This window comes from Euphorbia lathyris, chromosome 6 (genome assembly GCF_963576675.1).
Source record: "Euphorbia lathyris chromosome 6, ddEupLath1.1, whole genome shotgun sequence".
Taxonomy (NCBI): domain Eukaryota; kingdom Viridiplantae; phylum Streptophyta; class Magnoliopsida; order Malpighiales; family Euphorbiaceae; genus Euphorbia; species Euphorbia lathyris.
The window spans coordinates 88,739,282-88,764,546 of NC_088915.1; the positions used below are offsets into that span (position 1 = coordinate 88,739,282).

Here is a 25,265-nt window from a genome sequence, read left to right on the forward strand (position 1 = left end):
AGGTATTTTTGCACCTTATCCTTACTTTATATTGAAGCTCAGTTGTTTTACACCTTAACGTTTCCAATTTAGATCAAATTAAAAATTTGAAAATTTTGATTTGACTACTATGAATCAAAGCCTTAAGTCGTTATTACGAAAAAAAATCTTCATGCAGTTGTTGTTAGTGGCAAATACAGGATTGTTCGGTTGGGGCCGATTTTACACGTGGTATGTAAAAATTTTTTTTTTACTAAATCGAACTTGTTTACTTTTCTTTCGTATATATACGTTTTATAATTTGAGTGGTCAATAACCAATTTTTAAGTACCTATGTAAAACTTTTTAAAATTAAGTTATGTTGTGTTTAAGATTCTTAACATGTAAAAAAAATTGTGTTTAATAGAAAAAATCGGATTTAGGGACAACCCAATAGACAAAAAAAAATAGAAATTTGGACTTAAGAATGACCTAACATACCAATTTTGGATTTAGAGAGAGCCTTACAGGACATGAGCCAATTTTCGGATGCTAATATTCAACATCCGATCTAAATTTATTGGAAACAGGGGGACATGAACCACCACAGTCTCAAATTTTATGGAGACAGAGGGGTGAAACTACTCATGGATATGGTGGTTCCGGCGGCCAGAGAGGCCCGGGCCCCCTTGTCTCCGCCCCTGTTTGATGTTGTTGTTTATTATTTATTGTTATGGTTTGTTGTTTGCTATTGGAAATGTTGTTTTTGCAAAAAAAACAGGAATTTCTGCTTTTATAAAAAGCTACTTTTCAGCTATAAAATACAAACATGAGGGGTTTACTAAACACCTAAAACTCGGGTAAATTACATCTATGGCTACTGAACTTTACTTGATTTAATATTGTGACCACTGAACTTCAATTCTTAACGGCATAGCCACTGAACTTTACATTTTTTAACACCGGTGGTCACTCAAATTTAACTAACTTCTCAAAATGACCCTTAACGACCTCAAAATGAAAGTATTCAAGACTTAAAGTTGTTCAAAATAACATTTACAATGAAACCATATTTTTTTATTTTCCAAAATCACATTTTTTGGAGCTTTCTCTCTCTAAAAAATCACTTTCCCTCCTAACCAAACAATACCTAAATAACCTCAAAAAGAAAATTTTCAATAATTAAAGTTCCTTAGAATATCATTAACTCTTTGAATTTTTTATTTTGAGACTGTCAACATTCGTTTTGAGATATTGAGTGGCCACCAGTGTTAAAAAGTGTAAAGTTCATTGGTCATACCGTTAAGAATTAACGTTCAGTGGCTACAATGTTAAAATGGATAAAGTTAAGTGGTCATGGGTGTAATTTACCCCATAAAACTCCTTTTATTTTAAAGTTAAAATTCAAACATGAGCAGAAAAAAGAGCAACCAAACACCCCTTCTAGTTTGGCTCTTAGATCATCTTCAATGGGGTATGATGAACCATTCATTATACTTATTTATTAAAGGCTTAATACATCATTTGCCCTCTGAACTTTCAAAGTGTCTCGATAGCCCTTTGAACTTGCATAAAATATTCAGTTAGCCCCCTGAACTTGCGTAAAACGTAATCAATTGATCACTCGGCTGCAAAAAAGTAAATTAAATACGAAAAATGTACAACACGTGTTTTAGAATGTTATTACATAATTGAAGAATAGAGTAAAAATGAAGTTATTACTTGTTCAACTATAAGCTTTGTATTCTATAATATTACAACCACAATACCCTGATCTTGATTGTTTTGTTTTTTTAAGGCGCGTGCAATACATTTTCCCCATTTAACTTACTTTTTTGCAACCGAGTGATCAATTGATTACGTTTTACGCAAGTTCAGGGGCTAACTGAATATTTTATGCAAGTTCAGGGGCTATCGAGACATTTTGAAAGTTCAAGGGACCAATTAACCATTTTAGACAAGTTCAAGAGGTAAATGATGTATTAAGCCTTTATTAAACTTTCTCTCATTGCAATAAGTTTAAAATATTGAGCACTTATCAACTACTTAATAAATGTTCAATACATGGACAGAGTATGTGTGTATGGTTTTTCTCTGAGTCAATTGTGCATGTTTCTTCTATAGGTCTAACTTAACCTATAAATAAGTTATTGTGTCCCATAAGAATTAAACAGTTAATAAATTTTAATTAAATACTTATTATAATTCCTTATTAGCATTTCTATTTTTTTTTGGTAGAAAAGGAAAGGAAAGCAAAGCAAAACAAGCAACTATAGCGGGATTAGCCTAGGAAAGCTAACCCCAATCATATCCTCTAAAAGAAGAGGAGAAAGAGCGATAGGGGGAACGGTAAGGGTAGAAACACCTAACACCCCCTCATGGCCTGCCGCCGCCAAGTGATCTGCAACACGGTTCTGCTCCCGGAAAATGTGGCTGAACTCAAGGATATCAAATGAGGGGCTAAGCCTCTTAATAGCTTTAATAAGGTTGCGGCTATGAAGACCCATGGCATGACTACCCAAAATCATATTGATGGCCTCCAAGTTATCTGACTCCACAGAAAGCCTCTTAACACCCAGCCTAATCGCCAGCTGGATCCCAGAGAGAATGCCCCAGAGCTCCGCAGAGAAGGAAGAACTCAAACCCAAATTCTGGGTAGACCCAGAAAGCCAGGCGCCTCCCGCATCCCTAAGAACACCTCCGGCAGCAATCTTACCATTACTGAGGCAGGAACCATCAGTATTCAGCTTCACAACCCCCTCTCTCGGTTTGCTCCAGCTCATTGATTACTTAATTAGCATTTCTAATTAAGTAATCAATTAATTAATTAACTAAAATTAACTAATTTTTTAATTAAATAAGTATTTCGAATCCAATGAGGATTCCACCCAAATTCGACTTTAATCCGCGCGAAATTTCTACAAGAAATTGAATTAAAATTAGTGTTTGTTGCAAAACAATTTGAAAATGGATTCGACTCAAACCGCTATTTAAATTTTTGACTAGTTTTAATGAGCCATGCTGTTTAAATTAGAAATATCGAGTTTAAATTAGAAATATCGAGTTTAAATTTTAACGTACACAGAAAACTTTGTTTCCGTCTCTCTAATTCCTACACAAATAAGTCAACGCTTCTGTCATGTAATATCAATGGCTTTCCTTTTCCACTGTCTAATTGATTCATGTTGATTTGATTTGTGGTTCATTAAGTACTCCCAAAAAAAACCATTTTTTGTGTGAGATTTTCAAAATTCTTTGTAAACCACATTAAACATTAAAAATAACTGTTTTAGGAAACAACACAAGGTCTAAAAAATACTTTTAATATTAACAGTCAGTAATAATTCTCATAACATTTAAAATGGTACAATTTTATCTCTAATATTGACAATTATAAGCAATTTTACTCCTAAGAGTATGTGACCCTATTTAGTAAAAAGCTTTTTGGAGTAAAATTAGAAGTTTGAACCATTTTAGAGGATTTTGACTAGTCAAATCTCTAATCATGGTATTTGATGAAGAGATGTTTGAATGAGTTTATTAAATCCTAAAAAACTAATTTTGAAAAGACTGATTTAAGGATATTTTTCAATTAGCTTACCGCTCATCTTTTTTAAAGGACATTTTTACCTCTAAGTACTGCACTTTAACCCCAAATAAAGATCTTACCATGTCTTTATTTGTCATTTTACACAAACAGCTATTAACAATCAGCTAAGTTTACCAAACAAGTTTACACAATTAACTTGTCAAATCAGCTAACAAAAAAGGTAACTAACTAATAGTTAATGTAATCAGCTAACAGCTATTTGCCAAACATAATCCATTTCTAATAGAGAGTGCTTAGAAGAGTGCATCGTGAGGTGAAAAGTGCTTAGAGGTAAAGAGTGTTTGAAGTAGCGTCACACATTGAAGAAACAAGGGTTACTTGCCTTTTCTTGTAATAAAAAAAAATAGAATTAAACATTAAGATATTCTATTATTCATTGTGATTTTGATCGATTAATATTCAATCCTTTCCTCAACTTGGAATCAATTCAAAAAAAATTATTTAGGCACGAGCCCCTACTAATAATCGAAAGGGACGGAGACCACAAGCGAGTACGAACTATACCACAAGCGCACCTATCTGATTTTTGTCAATACAGGACTCGGAGCCCCCTGACTGAAAGCGCTGATGTTCCTTATTTTAGGATGCAACTCGCTATATTTATTTCAGTTCAGCTACAAATGGATTGATCAGAGCATTTCTAACGAAATAAAAATTTAGCCCAAAACGTGAAAGCGTAGAAAATAAAAATTTAGATTCACCTTAAGTAAAAGAAAAGTAAAAAAAAAAAAAAAAAGCTTGGCTTACTAATGCGGGGAATGCGAAAGCAAATGCAAACAAGGGTTACTTGCATTTTCTTATTAAACATTAAGATATTCTATTATTCATTGTGATAATATAATAGTTAAAATAAAAGTAAATTCCAAACAAACTCATGTGCATTCACTTTTTGTCAAACTGGTACCTAAAAAAAATATTATTCAGACGAGGACTATGATTTTCGTTTGCGACCAGAAGACAATTGAAGTTTTTCACTCAAGGACCTCAAAATTAAAATGAACATTAAAGATTTGATAATATTCTAAGCAACTTTCATTTAGATGTTTTTTTTTTTTTTGCAAAGAGAGAAAGTGAATGTTTAAAGAGAAAAAATTTCGAAAGTGATGATTTTATAAAATAAAAAATTTGGTTCTATAGTAAACGTGATAATAAATTACTTTAATTCTTGAAATTTTCAATTTTGATATTGTTAACTGTCATTTTTATAGTATCAAATTAAACAACCTTTCATTTTTAACAAAACAAAACATAGTCTTAGTATGCAACAATTTTTTATCCAACCGGTCAAGTGAAAACACATGAATTGATTTTGAATTTCATCTTATAAAATAATAATTTTGGTTACCAAAATGACAATTTTGAAGTTGTTTAGCATTGAAAAAGTTATCAAAAGTGATATAGGTAAAGAAAAATAAAATATTATATTTCGAGAAGATACGTTAAATTTTAACTATCTTTTTTTTTATTGTTGAGGGGGAGCCTTGGCGCAACGGTAAACGTTGTTGTCGTGTGACCAAAAGGTCACGGATTCGAGTCTTAGGAGCAGCCTCTTGCCAAATAAATTGACAGGGGAAGACTTGCCCCCAATACACCCTTGTGGTGGGACCCCTCTCCGGACCCTCGCTTAGCGGGAACACATAGTGCGACCGGACCACCCTTTTTTTATTAGAGATACTCTAACGTTGACAAATTAAATCAATTTCAAACAATATTATAAAACACATATTTTATTCTTTATTTTACACCACCAACTATATATGAGTTAATTCTAAAAAACACTTCACATTTTATGATTTAATTATAATTATAGAATTGAAGATTAACATTTTTAAATTCGAAAAAATATTTAAATTTGTTTTCCAACTCGTACAAAATACAATACATTATTTAAAAGAATTTCACATCTATTATTTTTGTGATCTATTACTAATATGTGATAAAATAACGTAAATATGAAATGTAAATGAAAAAGGTCACGACTTGAAAAACAGTTTGTTGAATTATTATTCAAATTGACTCGACTTGCAAATATTAGGGATAAATTTGCTCTTTGCTACCAACTTTAGAAATAAAATTACACCATTTTACATGTAAAAATAAAACTACTATTGACTATTAAAGTTGTGGGCATTTTTGCACCTTAAAAAACGGCTAAAAGATTGATAGACTTAGTGCCATTTGATTTCCATTTTTCGGAGCTACTCTTTGTCTTTCAATTCTAACCGAAGATAAAAAGTATTTAGTAAGAATTGAAAACAAATATTTTTAACCCAAAAAGCAACTAATGTCTAAAAATTAACAACTAAATCAAACGGGCCTAACTAGCCATTCTCATGTATAAGTAACAAAATGCATTGGTGAAAATTAGAAAATTGATATGGCATTTTTGAAAATTAGAGTTGTCAATTTCTAACCTGACAATATGATTAAAGAGTACCTCTCTAATGTGATCTTTTAATACGATTACCATTTTTATTACATTTATATCATACACAATTCCGTGAAGTATATAAATACATAGCACGGTAATGACACAACCACCCATTTTAGCACCTCTAACAAAAAAATCCATTCATTTCTTTTGTTCAATGAAAAGAACCATCAAACCTCATCTCTAACAATGGAATCTCAAAATCTCCTTTTTCCCCAAATTTCGTGTACCTACCATACCCGTGTCTCGTATATTTCAAAAAAGTTGTTTGTCGTATCGGTGCTTACTAGATGTAGAATAAAGTATTTCAAGGAAAATCCGAAAACTACAAGTGCAACAGGTTTACTTCGGAACTCGGTTCATTAAAATCGTATCAATTACACACAAAGCAATATCATTATATCGATATCGACTCCTTCGAGCCAGTTTTTTGAATTATGCTCCTGAAATTCCACCAGATATCTGCTCCGCAACAGGAGCAGCCGAATTGCCAACCTGAACGTTGAATCAGAATGTCATTTCATCGATTATAGTATCATAATCTTCACAATTTCTAAAATAACAGCATTGAATCCCTCTAGATTGATAATCAGGAGTGTTGAAACGAGTTGTTGTGACATTATTGTGTTATGTGATCTATAAGTTCCACGTGATCATATATGATATAAATACAACAAAAATGATAATAACGTCAAGCGGATTGGTTCTGTAAATCGTGTTGTCATGTTAGAAATTGAGAGTCGTAAAAAAAATTAGTACCTCGGGCACGAAATCAATTAATGAGAACCACACCATATTCAGTAACAGTTTCAACTGTCATCATCTTTGCAGCAACCAGCAATGGGAAAGAAAAGCTTGATTGTCTCATGAACTTTCAAAATGTCTCGATAGCCCCTCAACTTGCTTAAAATATAATAGATTAAATCATCGGTTGCATGCGAAAGGTGTGTTGCACGTGCCTCAAAAAAGTCAAACAAATTGAGATGTAAGAGATACGTCGGACTTGGACTAACAAGTAGGAAAAAGAGAGAGGGGTTCATTAATATATTTTTCCACCGTGAAAGCCCTAATTTGTTTTTCACGGTGAAAAAGCAAATTTAACCCCACTTCCTTTTTCCTAAGCATCAATCCAAGTCCGACGTGTTGCTTACGCGTCAGTTCGTTTCACTTTTACTAGAAACGTGCAACATACCTTCCACATGCAATTTACTTCATTGCAACCGGGGGATTAATTGACTATATTTTAAACAATTTGAGGGAACTATCGGATCACTCTGAATCAAGCTTTTTGGACAAGTTGAGAGGGCGGATGAATGCTAGATTCACCGAATGGACAAGCTTGACCAAGAAAAGGACCATTATCCAATGTATGAAAGACAGGAAAGTCACTTCAAAGAGGAATTAGAGTACAAAAAGAGTTTTTTTCCCAAAAGAATTTAGGATAAGGATCAAATTTGCCCCCGAGATTATTGGAGAAGATCAATGTCGCTCTTATAATAAAAAGCCTATTTCAATTTTACCCCCACTATAGAAACCCTAACTCAGTTTTACCATTTTCAAAGTAAATACCAACAAAAATTACCGATATAATCCCTTGGAAAAGGACAAAATTGGGCTACAATTTCTATCATAAGAGCGACATTGAACCGTTTCATACAATAAAGATAAAATCGATCTTTCTCGATAAGCTTAGGACCAAAATTGAAGCTTATCCCAAAGAAAGTTTTAGTTTGTGTATTGCACGCTTAAAACTGAACCAGCCAAATGATTTAAAACTAGCAAACAAGTAAAAGAGGTACCTTTTCTCCATTGATTGGTAACGTTGGGATGCACTGTACGGTAATGTGAGGAGCAACACACTGCATTGAATCCATCTTAGTTACGAAACTTATCCATAACAATTAGTTCAGCACAATATCTGTCAGTTGTGAAAGACGCATCAAGGCGCAAGGGGGTCCTGGAGCCTAGGCGCGAGATTCAGGCATGCACCAGAGTGACACAAGGCGCAACAAAACAAAGTAACATATACAATTATAAATAACAACACTTAATATCTCTAAATGACACAAAATAACCCCGTTTGTTTGGCGGAAAATATTGTGTAGGAAAATATTTTCGTAATCAGAAAAATTTATGAAGAAAGTGTAACATTTTCCTAAGATTTTATCCTTTTGAAAACAATAGTCACTCACCAATTCTTCCCGATTTCCGGTGTTCTAGCCAAACACTGGAAAATATTTTATTTTCCAATAGAAAATTTTCATTTACCCAAAATTTTCCAACAAACAAACGAAGCCTTAATCATAAAATGCATGAGATAAATTCTAATTAACTACTAAAACATGATTATAATTCATAATAAAATTTAAATATAAAAACGAAAGTTCGGCTTCAACTAGACACCAAGTTACTAACTAACTAATAGTCTAATAATAACTACTTTTCCTCAAGACTTAACTCTTTAGGCTTTATAGCCCCTATTTATCATCAATGGAGGAGAAGCTGCTAAGTTTTTTATTTTGCGTTTTTTATCCAATCACCAAGAGCGAGCCTTGGCGCAATGGTAAACGTTGTTGTCGTGTGACCGAGAGGTCATGGGTTCGAATCTTAGGAGCAGCCTCTTGCCAAAAAAATTGGCAGGAGACGGCTTGCCCCCAATACACCGTTGTGTTGGGACCCCTCTCCAGACCCTCCCTTAGCGGGGAAGCGTAGTGCACCGGGCTGCCCTTTATCCTTTAGAATCACCATCAGTGGAGGAGAAGCTACTAAGTGTTTTGCGTACCCAAAAAAAACACAGACAATTGTGCCTAGGCAAAACCCCACTCAAGGTGCGAGGCTAGCCAAGGCGCGCTGACCCCCGAGCCTTGCCTGTCTGTTCAGAAGTAAATAAGTTAACATGCAGAGAGTTAGCTGAGAAAAACAGGTATTATAGCAAATTGAATTCCATGTTAATAATGCTTCAAGAAAGACTTCTAAGCAAGCTCAATTCCGGAAAAAGGAACAAGACGAACAATTTTGATCCGCAAAAACTGAACTTTCACACTTTTATGCAAAATCTTTGACAGGAATAGCACAAGCAAACAAGTAAATAAACAGGAAGCACTCTAACTATCTGTTTTGTGAACAAAATGAACTTGAATACTTATTATCTATGTAATCCTAACTCGGTTCCGAATTTTACCGATTGGAAAGCGGAACATTAGAAATGAATTTGACCAATAAGATACTACAATGTCACACTTTATTGACCTCCTCGCTCTTTTTTTCATCGGTAACAGTCTCACAGATCACATTCTGAGTCTTCTTCTCGTCTCCTTCAGCAGCAGTAGCATCCCCATTGGAGCAATGGTTTTTCAAAACCATTGAAATGTCAGTCTCGGAAGCTCCAGCAAGCTTAAAGCGTTCAACTGCAGTATCGAGGTTTTTCTTCCAGCCTTCCATACCCAACTTGCATTCAACTTGGGATCGCTCGAAAAGCAAGTTACCCCAGAAGAGATGTATCTGTGATCTCATAACTGCTGCTTGTTCAGCCGCTTCTTCTGGCGAAATCTCAGCTTGACCACCACTTCCCGAGGAGTCACCTTCACCGGTCCCTTGTTTCTTCCTTCTTCTCAACAATTCTTCCTTCTTACTAGGACTTGGATCTTTTAGATCGTTTGCTCTCTGCTCCTCCAGCTTCTCCCACATCTCAGTTGCTGCTTTCATCTTCTCCTCGGCGCTCTCAAATAGTTTCAGAGTTTCGGCAGAATCCCAATCGGAGAGATCTATTTTCTTCGCAAGCACAAATGACCAATTAAGTTTGGCCATTTCAAATTGCTGCTGCCCTAATGCCAGCAACCCCTCGTAGAAATCGGGTTTGATCAGAAGTGCCTGCTCGTACTTTTCTCTGGCCAACAAATATTTCTCCTTCACCCAGTTGTAAGCCACTTGAAGTTGCGCCGATACTACATCCTTTCCAGCAGACTCATCAAACGGGATCCGCTTTCTCGCTGCACACATGTGAACATTTCCCCAATTGAAGAAAGCCAGGGCAGCCACCTCCTGAAACTTCAAAGCAGCCTTGTCAAAGAGATTTTGAGCTTCTTCACTTGTCACCGTTTCCTCGAGAGCCTCTGAGCAGAGCTCCATTCCGAGTTCGTGCAAATCAATATGAGCATCCGGGTCAATACCAACATGTGTCCTGAATAGCTGCGCAAACTCAAACAACCAATCATCCATCTCAATTTCCTTACTTTCTGGATCTTCAGTTGCCGCTGCTTTCTCCTTCGGAGCATCTTTTTCCGCCTTATCAACTTCGGTATCAATTGTTTCCAGCACCGATTCACTGAGAGACGAATGAGACCCACTTTCATCCCCCTTGGTCCCTTCAATCTCGAGAGGTTTCTCCTCCTCTTCCTCCAGTAGAGGGGGCTCTTGCTCTGGATTTACCTCAACAATGTGCAATCTTAACATCCCAGTTGTATCATTTTTATTCGTATCAGTATCAGGCTCAGGCACCTTCAAGACGAGGCTGTCTGCTAATGACTCTGCTAATCTGAGTTCAGCCGTACATGTTATAGTAACCAAATCACCATCATTATCCTTATATTTGATCAAAACCGACTTCGAAGATGGAAAACGTTTGCTCACAATCTCCCTCAACACTTTAAAAGTACAATTCACCGGCATCTGTGCTAGCCTTATGTCGTGATCATAAACAAGCTTTAACGGTCTCAACCGAACTGCCACCTCCAGAACCTGTCCATGAACAGGCAATGACACAGAACGTTCTCCTCGGCTATCCTTGGCCAGATTAGCTGCAGGTTTTGAAGATCCACTTGAAGGCTTCAACACAAGTTTTGGCAACTGCGTTTTCGCCTCAAAACCATTTTCAGTAACATTAACTTGAGGTTTTTCCAGCCGACTGCTAGGCGATATAATTGATCCCCCAGGTGTAGTTGCCCCCTTCTTCGACACTGGCCGTGCAGGCAAACAAGGCCCAAGACCACCAATCGGGGCACCACGAACAGCTGACGCCCCAAGAGCAGCAGGAGAAGGGCGACTCTGAAGGTCCTGCTGAGCCTCCTGGCGAGGACCCAAAGCAGTCCTCAATCTCCGAGCAATCTCCAAAGCATCCGGGTGATTCGGTTCAGCCCCTAACAATGCCTGAACATCCTGCATCGCCATTTCATACTTCCCTATCGCCTCAAACGCACGAGCCCTTCTAAGTAATGCCCTAACAAACTGGGGCTGGACCTGGAGAGCCATACTACACTCAGCAATAACAGTCTCATAATCAATAGGTTTCATTTGCATCAAACACGCAGCCCTATTGCTATGAAACACAGCACGATCAGGGTTCGTTTTCGGGGTTAACTTAAGAGCATTATCATACTGTTCAAGAGCACCTGCATAATCCTTACTCTGAAACCTCCTATTCCCTTCTTCCTTAAGCTCATGAGCTCGTTTCAAAAATAACGAAGAATCCAACTCTACACCACCATTAACAATCGGGGCTGCTGTTGAATTTGAATTCGAATTCGAATTACTTCCATTACCAACACTCGAAACTTGATTCGAACTAACACTTCCCTTCTTTTTTCTACCTCCTGATTTCCCCATAAAATTAGCCGCACCCTCACCCCGCAATCTCACAAACACCAAGCTAGACTAATATCGTAGCTCTTATAGAATCAATATAAGCTACTGTGTAGAAGAAGAAATGAAACCCCTAAAATGAAATTCAGAGGCAAAGAGTACTTACAAAAATTGAATTTCGACAATGTAATCAGTAATTTTGACAATGTGAAGCTGAAATTTGCACGCTTCCTGGCTTTAAAAGTATGAAAACCAGTATCGGAGATGATGGGAATTTAGAGAAATTGATGGCGAGAGAAAAGGTGGAAGCTATTGGGGTTTTGCCTTTTGGTAAGGTGAAACCCTAGATAGTAAGAGAAGCTCGTCAAGGGATTTAATCAAATGAGATAATGACAGGAAATGGATGAATAATGTCCCTTGGATATGTAGAATATTGACTTAATCTAACGAAGAGTATTGGCCAATGGGATTCAATAATAGTATAATTCTTGGGTTAAGGTGCAAAAATACCCCTGACGTTTTGGGTCAGGAGTAATTTTACCCCTAACATCTAAAATTGTGCAGTTTTACCACTGACATTGGAAGCCAAGAGTAATTTTATTACCAACGTTGATAAATTGGATCAATTTGAGAAGGGTTAAGGTGCAAAAATACCCCTAACGTTTTGGGCCAGGAGCAATTTTACCCATAACGTCTAAAATGGTGCAATTTTACCCCTAATGTTGGAAACCAAGAGCAATTTTACCCCTAACGTTAATAAATTGGGTCAATTTGAGAAATAATTCATCAAACTGTCTTTTCGGTCATGAATCTTGTCATCTACACTTCATACGTGTGTCATTTTATCAGTAACAAATCATAAACATACGTTGGGATGTGAAAAAAAATAAAAAAATATGTTGTCTTTTTGTACGAATTAGACAAAATAAATTCAAAAAAATCATCAAATTTATAAATATTAATCTCAAATTCTATTATTAAATTATAAAAAACATAAAATCCTTTTTTCACAACGAATTGTTATACAATTGGTGCTGAATAAGGAACAAAAATATCTGTGTTTTATAATAGTATCTGAAATTGATCCAATTTATTAACGTTAGGGGTAAAATAGCTCTTGACTTCCAACGTTAGGGGCAAAATTGCACCATTTTTGACGTTATGGGTAAAATTGCTCCTGACCCAAAACGTTAGGGGCATTTTTGCACCTTAACCCATTTGAGAAATAATTCATCAAAGTGTCTTCTCGGTTATGAATCTTGTTATCCACACTTCATACGTGCGTCATTTTATCAATAACAAATCACAAACATATTTTGGAATATGAAAAAAAATATAAAAAATAAAAATATACTGTCTGTTGTACAAATTGGACAAAAACATTTAAAAAATCCACTAAATTTATAAATATTAATCTCCAATTCTATTATTGAATTATAAAAAATATGAAATCTTTTTTTACAACTAATTGGTATGCAATTGGTGCAGAATAAGGAACAAAAATATTAGTGTTTTATAATAGGGGTAAAATTGACCCAAATTATCAACGTTATGGGTAAAATTGTTCTTGACTACCAACGTTAGGAGTAAAATTGCACCATTTTAGACGTTAGGGATAAAATTACTCCTAATTCAAAAAGTTAAGGGTATTTTTGCACCTTAACCCATAATTCTTTCTAGGAATTTGCTATTGTTCCTTATTTTGTTACAACAACTTATCAATGTTCGGGGTAAAGTTGTTTTTGGCTGTTAAGATTACGAGTAAAATTACACAATTTTAAACATTATAAGTAAAAATGTGTCTGATTGTAAAGGTTCGGTGCATTTTTGCACTTTATCCCTTGATAAAAAAATAATTTGGGTAAATGTTTAAGGATGTTTTGGTTAGCATAGGGATAACATAATAGAATCAATAAAAGAGAACAAAAATAAAGAAACGGAATGACCTTGAATTATATTGTCCGTTTGTTTCAATTCCAAAAAAGAATATTATACATTTGATTCTCCTGTGACTATTTGGTTCAATAAACCAAACTTATGGATTGTTTTTAACAACAATTTTTATACATACATAAATTAATAACATATAAACATAAGAATTAAAGTCAACAACTACTTGAATTGTTAAAATAAAAAAATAGTGAAATAAGATTAATTAAAGAAATACATAAATATTATATTTTAAAAGAAAATAATTATTTTAAAATAATTAAAAATAAATAATATGATAAAAGAAAAAATTGGATCAAAATTATTTTTTTAGAGTACATAAAATAAAATAAATAAGTATAAGGATCAAAAGTGAAATTAGTGTACAGATAAAAAAATATAAATAAAAAAGTATAAGGATAAAAAATCAAAAAGTAAAATTTGGTCAAAATTTATTTTTTTGAGGAAATAAATTAAAATATATAAATACAGTGATCAAAAGTGAAATTAATTTAAAAATAAATAAGTAAAAATAAATAAATATATGGACTAAAAGAAAAATGAAAAAGTAAAAAAGAATCTAAAACAAAATTTTATAAAGAGAGTAGGAATTTAAAATAGTAAAGAATGAGAAATAAAATAGAAGGATAATTATATAAAATTATCAAATTATCTCGAATGAATTCTATATATGAAACGAATAAAAATATAATTTAAAAGAAAATATAAAATATTTATAATAATATTTGATGTTAGTTAAAAGATATTATATTAAATAATAAAGAAAAATGATAATAAAAATTTAAAAGAATGAGTAGTATAATTTTTTATATTTAATAAACACGAGTATAAGAATTTTGGTATATATGTATTTCATAAATTTTATTAAAGCTATTTTGATTAAATTTGAAAAGTAAAAGATACGTTTTTTTTCCTTTATATACAATTAAGAGTAATTTTGTACTTTCATATATAAAAATAAATGTAGAGATTAAAGAGTTGATTAAGATAAAAATTAAGAACCTTATAATAGCATGATTAGCTTATTAATGTGTTAAGTAAATATAGATGTTAGCGACGACTTTTTGTGAAAAATCATCGACTTTTGTGGATTTTGTGAGCGGCGCCTTAGCTGGGGATTTAGCACATAAATTTCAAATAATTAATCGATTCAAAAGAAATGATTAATACGTACCCTTACTAATTACCTAGGGTTGCTACGCAGAACGATGATTCCATCACACCAAGTACCTAGTTTCGAGAGGGAATTATTAAAGGTATAGTTTGATCACATTACGCTTTCGATTACCTAAAGAGCGTAATTATTTCCCAAACCAATTAATTAATCGAAAAGTATACATTTATATGATTGAGCAACATTGAAATTATATCTAATTTAGAATACTTAAAAATTATTAACCGATTTCTTTCTTTACATTACATAACACTCACACATTCCACTACCCTAATCAACCACGATGTGCATGCAAGTACTTACGCATTGCGTCGTCCGACATGTGGGGGGTATGTGTGCGTACATCACTTATAGCCTTGTACCGTTTATACGTTGCTTGACCTTTGAGTGGAAGACGTAGGTATATTTTGCTATGAGAGCATTGACGTTAACCCAAGTCAAGTAAGTTCTAAAATTCATGAGGCAACCGTAGTTATTTCTCCTAGGATTACCAAAACATATCATAATATTGCATGAAAGATGCGTTTGTCATTCCCCCTTAATGACAAATAGATCCCTTCCTAGAAAATAATTATGATATATTGACCAATCGATGGAGAAATATTGTTGAAAGAGTGTGCATCCTTTACACTATATGCATACTATGTGCTAACAATGTTTATTGTGTTTTTTACTATCTTCCTTAAGTAAGACATTCTTAAATAACTTCAAAATCATTCACTTTCTTACATTTAGAGCCATACATATTTTTTACATTTCCCTGCTATGTAAATTCATATGTCGTTAGGCCGTTTGCATACAAATTCCATGTGTGTGGGTCGTATGTATTCCATACATTCCATTCGTTGTAAATTCATACATCGTTATGCCATTTATATAAAAATTTCATATGTATGAGTCATACGTATTATGTATATTCCCCTTCCGTGTAAATTCATATGTCATAGGCCAAATCCGTAAAAATTTCATATGCGTGAGTCACACATATTCTGTACATTTCCCTTTGGTGTAAATTCACACGTCGTTAAGCCATTCACATACAAATCCCGCATGTGTGAGTTGTACATATTCTGTACTTTCCCCTTTGGTGTATTTCTGTATGCCATTATTCTAATCATGTTCTGTGAACGCTACCTCGTACATATCTCATACGTAAAAATGAATGTTCTTTCAAGAATATCTATGCTCTAAGACTTTCCTGAAGAAGTTTCTTAACCAATAATTCCAAATAACATTCAACATGGGCCTATTCCATATTTTTTTTTATTTTTTTAATCTCAAGGGATCTAGAGATCCGCAATAGGATAATGCACAGTCAACTAAAATTAAATATAGTAGAGCCTTTTTGGGAACGTTTCAGAATCACCGACCATACTAATTAATCATTAGCAAATTCCGCTCTTTCAATCTTGTTATTGTTTTAATTTAATGCATTAAGTTTTTTTTTTTTTGAATCAAAGTAGAAGCCTTTCAATAAATCGAACCGGACAATTTGTCCTGTTCAAGGACCGAAGTTAGCCAAAGAGGCGTTACAAAAGCATAAGGTAAATTAGCATTGGAACGGGAGTGCCTAGCAACTAAGTGAGCAGCCACATTTGCTAATCTTTTAACATGTGATACCGAAAAATCCCGATTTTCAGAAAGTAAAACCTTGCAATCCTGAATAATAGAACCAACATCCGAAAAATCTAACTCTAATTTACCAATCGCGTTTACCACGTTCAAAGCGTCTGATTCGAACTCCACCTTATCCCATTGGTTTGTGATTGCCCAAAGAATACCATCTCTCAACGCTAGCGCTTCAATCATTTGAGGTGAAAACAGACCCTCCCAAGTTGTGTTGTGGTAGTCCAAAAGAGTACCCGTGTCGTCCCGTGCTATGGCTCCGGTACCCCCTACCTCCGGCTCTCGAAATAGGGCGCCATTGACATTGCATTTTAAATACCCTTGTCGAGGACGCCGCCACTTATTTTCCTGCTGGGGTCGCACTGAAGAGTGCGAGTCTGCAGATATGCAATTTTGATTCAACAGATCAGAAGGTTGACGAACACGCCGCTGCTCGTAATCCTGGTTAACTCCCGAGGTCGTGTTCTGCCCCTGGGCTTCGATCAACAGAGTCCCGCCTACAACTATGACTGGCCTGCTTGCGTCGACCCTTCCGTGAGGCTGCTGACTAGGCCGCCCCATTGACGTCCCTGCCGAACTGCTGTGCTCCGTGTTTTCAGCTTCTGAGCGGCTATCCCCAGCGGAGGTTAAACCAGTAGGCTCAATAAGCATCTGTTTTCTCGCCTTCCATTCCTGTAGCTGCACGTCGCCCCGCCTCACGCAATCTGCTGCTGTATTTTCTACCTCATTCCATAATTTATTATTGCGCTGTCTCCATATCATGAACAGAACCATGACTCTTTTTGACAAGAGCTCTTCGTTTATAGTTGAAATGTCGTCCGTCAGCCATTGTATTACTGTACTAAAGTTACCCGATGGGTTCAGTAAGCCTGCTTGCCTCCAGCATTCACCTGCAAAATAACAAAGTGAGAATAAATGTCGACAAGACTCCTCCTCCTCTCCACAGTTAACACATAGCAATGGCACATGGATATGTCGTTTATTGAGATTGGCTCTAGTTGGTAGGCATCCCGAGCACAACTTCCAAATGAAAGATTTCCATTTAGGAGGAATATTTAGCTCCCACAGAACCTTCCACCCTTCAACCGGCGTTCTGTTTTGTGTCTCACTCTCAATTGCTCTATACCCCGACTTAGACGAGTATCTCCCATCCCTCGTATGATGCCAAATCTGAACATCACCCACTTCCCTAACAGGCAGCTGAATCGCACATACCTTCTGGGCTTCCTCATCACAAAGACAACCGTGCACTTTCTCCTTATCCCACACCCTAGTGCCTTCCATAAACAGATCATTTACCCTTAATTCCTCCATTCCTTCAACACGAATAAAATTGATGGTGAATTTTTCTACGTTTGGTACCCACGGGTCCTTCCACACATCTATTGATCTCCCATCCCCTACCCTCCACCCGATTCCCAATTTTAATAGCTCTATGGATCCCCATATACTCCTCCAAACGAAACTAGGATTATTGCCTAATTTGGAGGATAGAAAAGGGCTATTAGTGAAATATTTAGCTTTGAACAAGCGACTAACCATAGAGTTCGGATTATGGATCAACTTCCACCCCTGCTTACCTAGGAGCGATAAATTGAACAAATGGAGATCCCTAAACCCCAGGCCTCCCTGGTCCTTCCCTTGACATAGGGTCGACCAATTGAACCAGTGCATATTCTTCCTTCCACCCTCCTTCATACCCCCACCAGAAAGAATTCATCATACGCTGCAGCTCAGCACAAATAGATTTGGGCAACATAAAAGTACTCATACAAAAGGTTGGCAGAGCCTGGGCTACAGACTTTAGCAACACCTCTTTTCCTGCGCTGGACAGAAATCTAAAACCCCAGCTTCCAAATCTCTTTCTCAACCTATCAACCAGAAACAAGAAAATATTTCTTTTTGACCTACCGATCAGGGAAGGTAGACCCAAATACCGACCCGTATCGAGGGCCTGTGACACATTTAAAATCGAACTGATTTCTGTTTTCAAGCTGTCCTGCACATTTCTACTAAAGAAGATACCTGACTTATTTAAATTGATAGCCTGACCTGAAGCCTCCTCATACTCCTGCAGGATAGATACCACTGTCCTAGCCTGCTCCACTTCCGCTCCAAAGAAGAGGAAACTATCATCTGCAAAGAACAGATGCGAAATTGATGGAGCCCCTCTACAGATTCGACTGCCTTGCAACCTGTTCTCACTCTCTGCTTTAACAATCAACTTTGACAAGACTTCTGCACACAAAATAAAAAGGTAGGGAGATGGTAGGTCCCCCTATCTTAGTCCCCTACCCGGCTTGATTGGTCCCTCAAGAACTTGATTAACCATGACATTAAAGTTGACCGTTGTGATACAGAGCATTATCCACTTAACCCACTTCTCACTGAACCCCATTCGACAAAGCACTGCTTTCAAGAAGTTCCAATCCACTCTATCATAGGCTTTGCTAATATCAATCTTTAATGCCACTCCCCCTCCTGCCCCTCTATTATTCCTATTCATGTAGTGAATAGTCTCAAAAGCAATCTGCACATTATCAATTATAGACCTTCCAGGGACAAAAGCAGATTGGCTCTCATTGACTATGCTTGGTAACCATCCCTTAAGCCTATTAGCTAAGACCTTTGCAATTATTTTGTACAGGACATTGCATAAGGATATAGGTCTGTAGTCCTTAATTGATAAAGGTGTTTCAATTTTAGGAATAAGAGCAATAGTGGTATCATTCAGATTAGCAGGGAACTCTAACCTCTCCAACCAGCCTACACAGGCTCTAAATATATCCTCCCCGATCAAATCCCAAAAATGCTGATAAAAACCTGGACTTAGCCCATCAGGTCCGGGTGATTTGTCAACATGCATAGAAAACACAGCACTTTTAAACTCTTCAATTCTAAAAGGAGCAGTCAGCTCCGTGTTCATTTCAGTTGACACAACACTATCAAGAACATTTACTGTAACATTCTGAGTAAATAAAGAAGGAGAGAAGAGTTGTTTGAAATACTCACTAATATGCGACCCGAGAGACCCTTGATCATGTAACAGGTTGCCCACTTCATCGTGCAGCCCAGATATCGCCTTTTGCCTTCTCCTTGCTTTGACACAAGAGTGGAAATAACGGGTGTTTTGATCCCCGTTCTTAAGCCAAAAAACCTTAGCCCTTAATGCATTAAGTTTGTTCGTTTTGTTTTCAAATGTATATTTATTTTATATAGATTTGTTTTTAATATATTTTTCATTATAGTTAATTATTAATTTTGATTAATATTTGGACCAAAAAATATTATATTCTGATTTTAAATGTTTTAATCCAAGTAAATAAATTAAATAAATTATTAATATTTATTCCATTAAAAAAATAAATATTAATAGATATTTTTTATCTATTTAAATATTAATTCATTATTAGTTATATTATTAATACAAATTATGTTAATTGATTAAAAAGTAAAGAAAATAAAATATTATACGACACGTATGAGAGCTATTGAATAATGATGATAGTGACTAACTATTAGAGATATTTTTTAGTAGATGAGTGTTTTGAAAAGAAAGTTATTATTTTTTTCAAAAAAAAAAAGTTATTAGAAATGAGTGAAGTGACATAGTTGGAAGATGTGCAACCCTCCAACTATTAGAGTTTATCATTTCATCATTATTTCAACTTATTATCATCATTACTTCAAGTTTCAAGCTTATCATCATTATTTCAACTTTCAACCTTATTGTCATGGAACCGATTGAATTAAAAAGTTAAGCTTATACGTAAAGGTCCAATTCATATTAATATCTGACACACCCCTGCACACAAATACCACTAGTCTTGAAGCGTGCACAACACATGCACATATTATCATGTCCTGCAATTTAATTAACAAATGAGGTTGCCAGGATTTAAACCCTTGATCATTTGGTCAGAGATGCTCTGATCTCATGTTATGAAACCAATTGAACTAAAAGTTTAAGTTTTTAGTTAAAAGTACAATTCATATTAATATTTGACACACCGCCGCACGCGAATGCCACTAGACTTGAAGCGTGCACAACCAATGTCTTCAAAAAAGACATGGATGATAAGTAAGAGCTCAATAAAATAAAAGAAATGAGATATGATACCAACAAAAAATGTCTTCAAAAAATTCAACCTCGACCGTTGGTCAATATAGAGTTCCGAGAAACACAACTAAGACAAAATTTCATAAAGCCAAATACTAGGCTTTAATATCATGTTATGAAACCAATTAAACTAAAAGCTTAAACCTATTGTTAAAGGTCCAATTCATATTAATACCTAATACTTATTAAACTGGTATCTAGGATGTAAAAATCAAAATTATTGTTCAAGGGTAACTCGATGAATAAGCGATACTGGATTATGAGTGTTATACACACACCCTCCTATGCCTTGGTGAAAACTTGGAGAGAAACTACATGCACGCCGGGGTTAAAATCGACCAGACATGTTACATGTGAAGTGTGATGAATGCAAATAGATAAAACTACTTAGAAAACTTTAAAGTTTTAATATTTAGTTTTTTCGATGTTGTCCGCGTAGTAAACACACAAGCTTTAGCTATTTACATAATTAGAGAAACGATTGATTCATATTCTCAAAACTTCCTTAGGCTATTCGGTACTTGGTGTGATGGAATCACCTTTCCTTAAGACAACTAAAAATTGCTAAAAATATAATTTAGGTAATCGACTCTTACTTTAGAAACTTCCCTCATGGAATTGAGTACTTGGTGTGAGACACTTTTCCCCAAGGCTATACCTGGTATTTAAAAATTATTTGTTAATTTATTTATCTAATTACCTAGTTTAACCATAGTTTTTATGTTCAATTTCATAGAGGAGTTGAACCTACGAGCTTCCGGATGCTTGAGGGTCTCCCATATGAATCTTATTTTAAGGACTTCCTTTTGATGTTACTTCTGAAGGACAATAAGCGGGGAATCATGTCAATATTTCTTACTTTTAAGGGAGTCCATGGAGAACCACATCTCGTAGTTAGATACGATTGAATACCTTGAAACAATTGGTTTCCAAAAGACAGAGTCCTCACCCAGTTCCAGTCAACTAGGGAAATTTGGTAAAGCCATTCTCCAAGGATAACCTAAAATTCAAGAGACTAGGTTTGTGGACAATCATTTGCTTTTTAATTGTTAAACATATTTAAACTGAAGAATAAAAATCTTTTTTGGTTTAAGATTGAAATATGAAGTTTGATGAAAGAAATGAGAGAGTTAGGTAAAAAAAATAACAATTAAATCTCATGTAAGAAGTAAAACTGATAAAAATCAAACAATGATTTATTTTGTGAAATCCATTTAAAATAAATTACATACTTTTATAAAGAATAAACAAAAATTATAAGAGATATCTTAAATGGGTTTCTCAAGTACAGATATCAAATAAACAGACAAAAGAGATACAATGAGGGATTTTATGTCCTTTAGTGTGTTAAACTTGAAGCATGCCTCTAGTATTTGGTGTGGATTCCTATCAGGAGTCCTCTCAAGCATTTTGGGGTCGTTTGTGGATTTAGTGAATTTTTGACATCTAGAGTCCTCTCGAGCATTTTGGGTTTGGAGGCTTTCTTTCTTTCTCTCTCTGTTTATTTCTTTCTTTAGTTTATCTCTCTTACCCCCTCCCCCCAAATGGGATTAATAGGAGCTCAAATCCCAAAATAAGAGGAGGGCTCGACAAACCCCCCTCCCCCTCCTCAAAAATAAGGGTCGACGACCTCCCATTCAACCCCGCTTCTGAGGGGGAGTCAGGCCCCACTAGATAGAGTCACCATTAATTTTTTGGTCCAAATATCGATGCTCTGAGGCCACAAAATTTATACTACTTTACAACCTTTTAATTCGACAACTCTACATGTTTTGGGTTTCTGGGCACTTCTAGTAACTCCAACATTTTTTAGGACTAGCCCATTGATTCTTTCTTATTAGGTACGTCTCTTACATAATAAGGACTGCAAATCCGGACTAAGATCTCGTAAGATATTCATACCTATAGAGGATTGAGCAAGAGGGATAAACCATAGGAAATGTGACTGTGGTGGAAGATGAAGATCTTTCAAAAAGATTTGAGTGCTATTGATTGATTTTATTATGGAAAACCCGATCACATGCAATCTCATTGCCAATATTTAAAACAGGACTTGAAGATTCTACTAGGAATGATGAAGGGTAAGGTAAAGTTGGTGATTCCTCCGATAATGTAGTTGAAGACGATAATTTTTATTGACTATTGTAAACGATCTTGTTCAATGTCATTCTGGTTGGGTGTTTGATTCTGTCATTGACATTCTTTATAGAGATCAAGCTTGTTTTGACACTTTAACACTACATGGAGATTTTGGCTACACCTGTAATAGGAGAAATTCAAAGATGAAGATTGAAGGCATTGGAAGAGTTCGCCAAAAGATCCGCAATGATGTTGTTAAAAAAACACTTGCTGATGTGAAGTTTTATATAGTATTCAATTGTGACATCTTGATATTTCAAGGCATAAAGAATGAGAAAATATTTATTATCTGAATGGATATTCTCTTAGTATAACGAAGAAGATAAGGCTGAAAAGAGAGTTAAGTTTTATAAAACTATCAAGATATACGGGGATTTAGGTATAGGAAATATTTGTTGGGATAGCTCCCCAAATCCAACATTGAATAGAAGTGGGATTTTCAAGGGGTATTCCACTTATAAATAGACTTAATGCCTCGCTAGTTAGAATATCACAATCTTATGCTAGTTAACTAGAAATGTTTAACTTGGGCTTTGAGTTTGTTAGAGTGAAAGAGTTTTTCACAATTTTGCCCGTCCAAAAATTGTAAGCCTTTAATAATGGAGATTTTAAGTGGCCTAGTGGTCCCGTGATTTTTACTATTGTTGAAGAGATTTTCCATGCTATTTTTTATGTTATTATTTTCTCTATTCTCTATTATTTATTTGTTTGAGTATTGTTTCTTGTTTGGCCTCCAGTAAGGAAGCACATGGAATATTGTTTTATATCTACACCATATATAATTCTACAAATCAGCTGGCAGATTTGCTTACCAAACCTTTAACAACATTGCAAATGCCTATATCATTGTCCAAGATGAAGCTGATGTCACATCCATCGAGTTCTTCATCTTGAGGGGTGGATGTTGAAATAGAATAAAAGGATAGACTTGTTTGTGCTGTTTGTTTATGTAGTCCTCTAGTAAGCAATTACATTTAAGGGGTGGTAATTTCTGACTAAAAATACAATTTACAGACACGACACGATTAATACGAAAATAAATTTTTCTATCATTTATATTATACACGACATGTTATAGTGTTTGAATTTAGCTTAATAGGTAATGGATCATGTTTGGATTGACACAAAATAGGCATGTAAATTTTTCAATTGGATTAGGGTTGACCTGTTAACTCAAAAAATAACACCAAATGATATGACTACTTAAAATCATTATATTAATTTTCCACGTGTTTATATGCCATCTTAATTAATAAATGTAATAAAATTATAATTATTAATTTCAAACACAACTCAAACTTTTAAAAATTTTGCATGTGACTTGTACACACATTACACGAACCAAACATGATATACTCATGAACTTTTGAAAAGACATGCTAACAAAAACACGACATAAATTATTTAGAAATATATATATATATATATATATATATATATAAAAGTATGATTTAAACATGTTTTAAACATGTTTTAATAATTTTTTTAAATGAATGACTGATAATGTTGTTGCATTAAGTTGAGCTTCAGCTCATTCAGAGACCTGGTTCTACCACTAATTATGGGACGAGGATAAGGCGGTACGAGTAACAATTTTCGCTTTTTTTTATAACGTTTTTGTTTTACTAATGAAAACTAATTTATTTAACATTTTTATATAAATATAAATATACATATAGATAAATACTAAATTAAAAAGAATTGGAAACCACAAAAATATCACTAAAAATGGTAAATAATATATATTGTAGTGATCCGTGGCAAGAGCTATTCATAGCTAATACATTTCTATCCTATTGAAAGGCATCCCCAAAAGAAATTCTAGGGATACCATCCATTTGTTTTCAAACTAAAGCTTCATAAGTTTTTTAGGACCTTAAAATCTCAAAATCGTTAAATAGGTCCCTAATCTATAAAAAAAACTCATCAATTGAGTCCCTATCTTAAGCATAAATAATCAAAATAAGTCCTCAACAAAAATCATTTAATTGAACAGTTTCAGATCCTCTTTCTCAAACTCATTTTGAGCCAAAGAGAGATCATTACGGTACATGTCAAATACTCACAATTTCTAATTTTAGGATAAGATGAGGACTTAATTGATGGTTTTTGCTTAACTGAGTGACCTAATTGATGATTTTAATAGTTAATTTATCAGTTGCGTAATGTTTTCTTTTTTTGTTGCACCACCAACACAGAAGCTCTTGTGTTGACATCTTTAGAGGCAAAAAGATCACCAATTATGCCCAATTCGGGAAGCTCAATCCATTCTGATAACCCGGATGTTTGAGGGCTTGAAACTCCATATCGTCTTCCTACAATAAACATATCAAATTGATTCGCCATTGAACGAACCATCGAAATAGTCTCTGGTCCATCTTCCACGAGATGGGGTATATAATCTACACGTCCATTCACCATACCCATATGTCTAAGATCATCTAACAACATAACGTCGATATGGTCCTCTGTGTCATCTATTTCTCGATGTTCTTTCGGTAGAAAATGGACAATTGTAAGAGTCACTTCTGATTCATTGAGCATTCGTTTTGCTAAAAATAAGGCTTCGCGATCATCATTCCCTCCAAAAAAAATCATACATACCGAGATATTCGACACGAAGGATCGCCTAGATCTTTGTCGTACAAGACTTCCACGGCTGAAAAATATAGCAACGGAA

At 34.9% G+C, this 25,265-nt stretch overlaps 1 protein-coding gene across 1 annotated transcript; it reads right to left on the reverse strand.

Moving 5' to 3' along the window:
* Positions 1-6,124: 6,124 nt before the first annotated feature.
* On the reverse strand, positions 6,125-11,930 carry LOC136232220 (protein CLMP1). The gene is made up of 2 exons (XM_066021260.1): positions 7,799-11,930; positions 6,125-6,494 (listed from the first exon to the last, which is right to left on the reverse strand). Exon 1 carries the CDS (start codon positions 11,598-11,600, stop codon positions 9,234-9,236), a length of 2,367 nt encoding a protein of 788 aa, XP_065877332.1. The 5' UTR covers positions 11,601-11,930; the 3' UTR covers positions 6,125-6,494; positions 7,799-9,233.
* Positions 11,931-25,265: the final 13,335 nt, after the last annotated feature.

Bases quoted from the DNA above. Each gene is read 5' to 3' on its own strand.
- LOC136232220 (XM_066021260.1), bottom strand. From the start codon at position 11,600: ATGGGGAAATCAGGAGGTAGAAAAAAGAAGGGAAGTGTTAGTTCGAAT.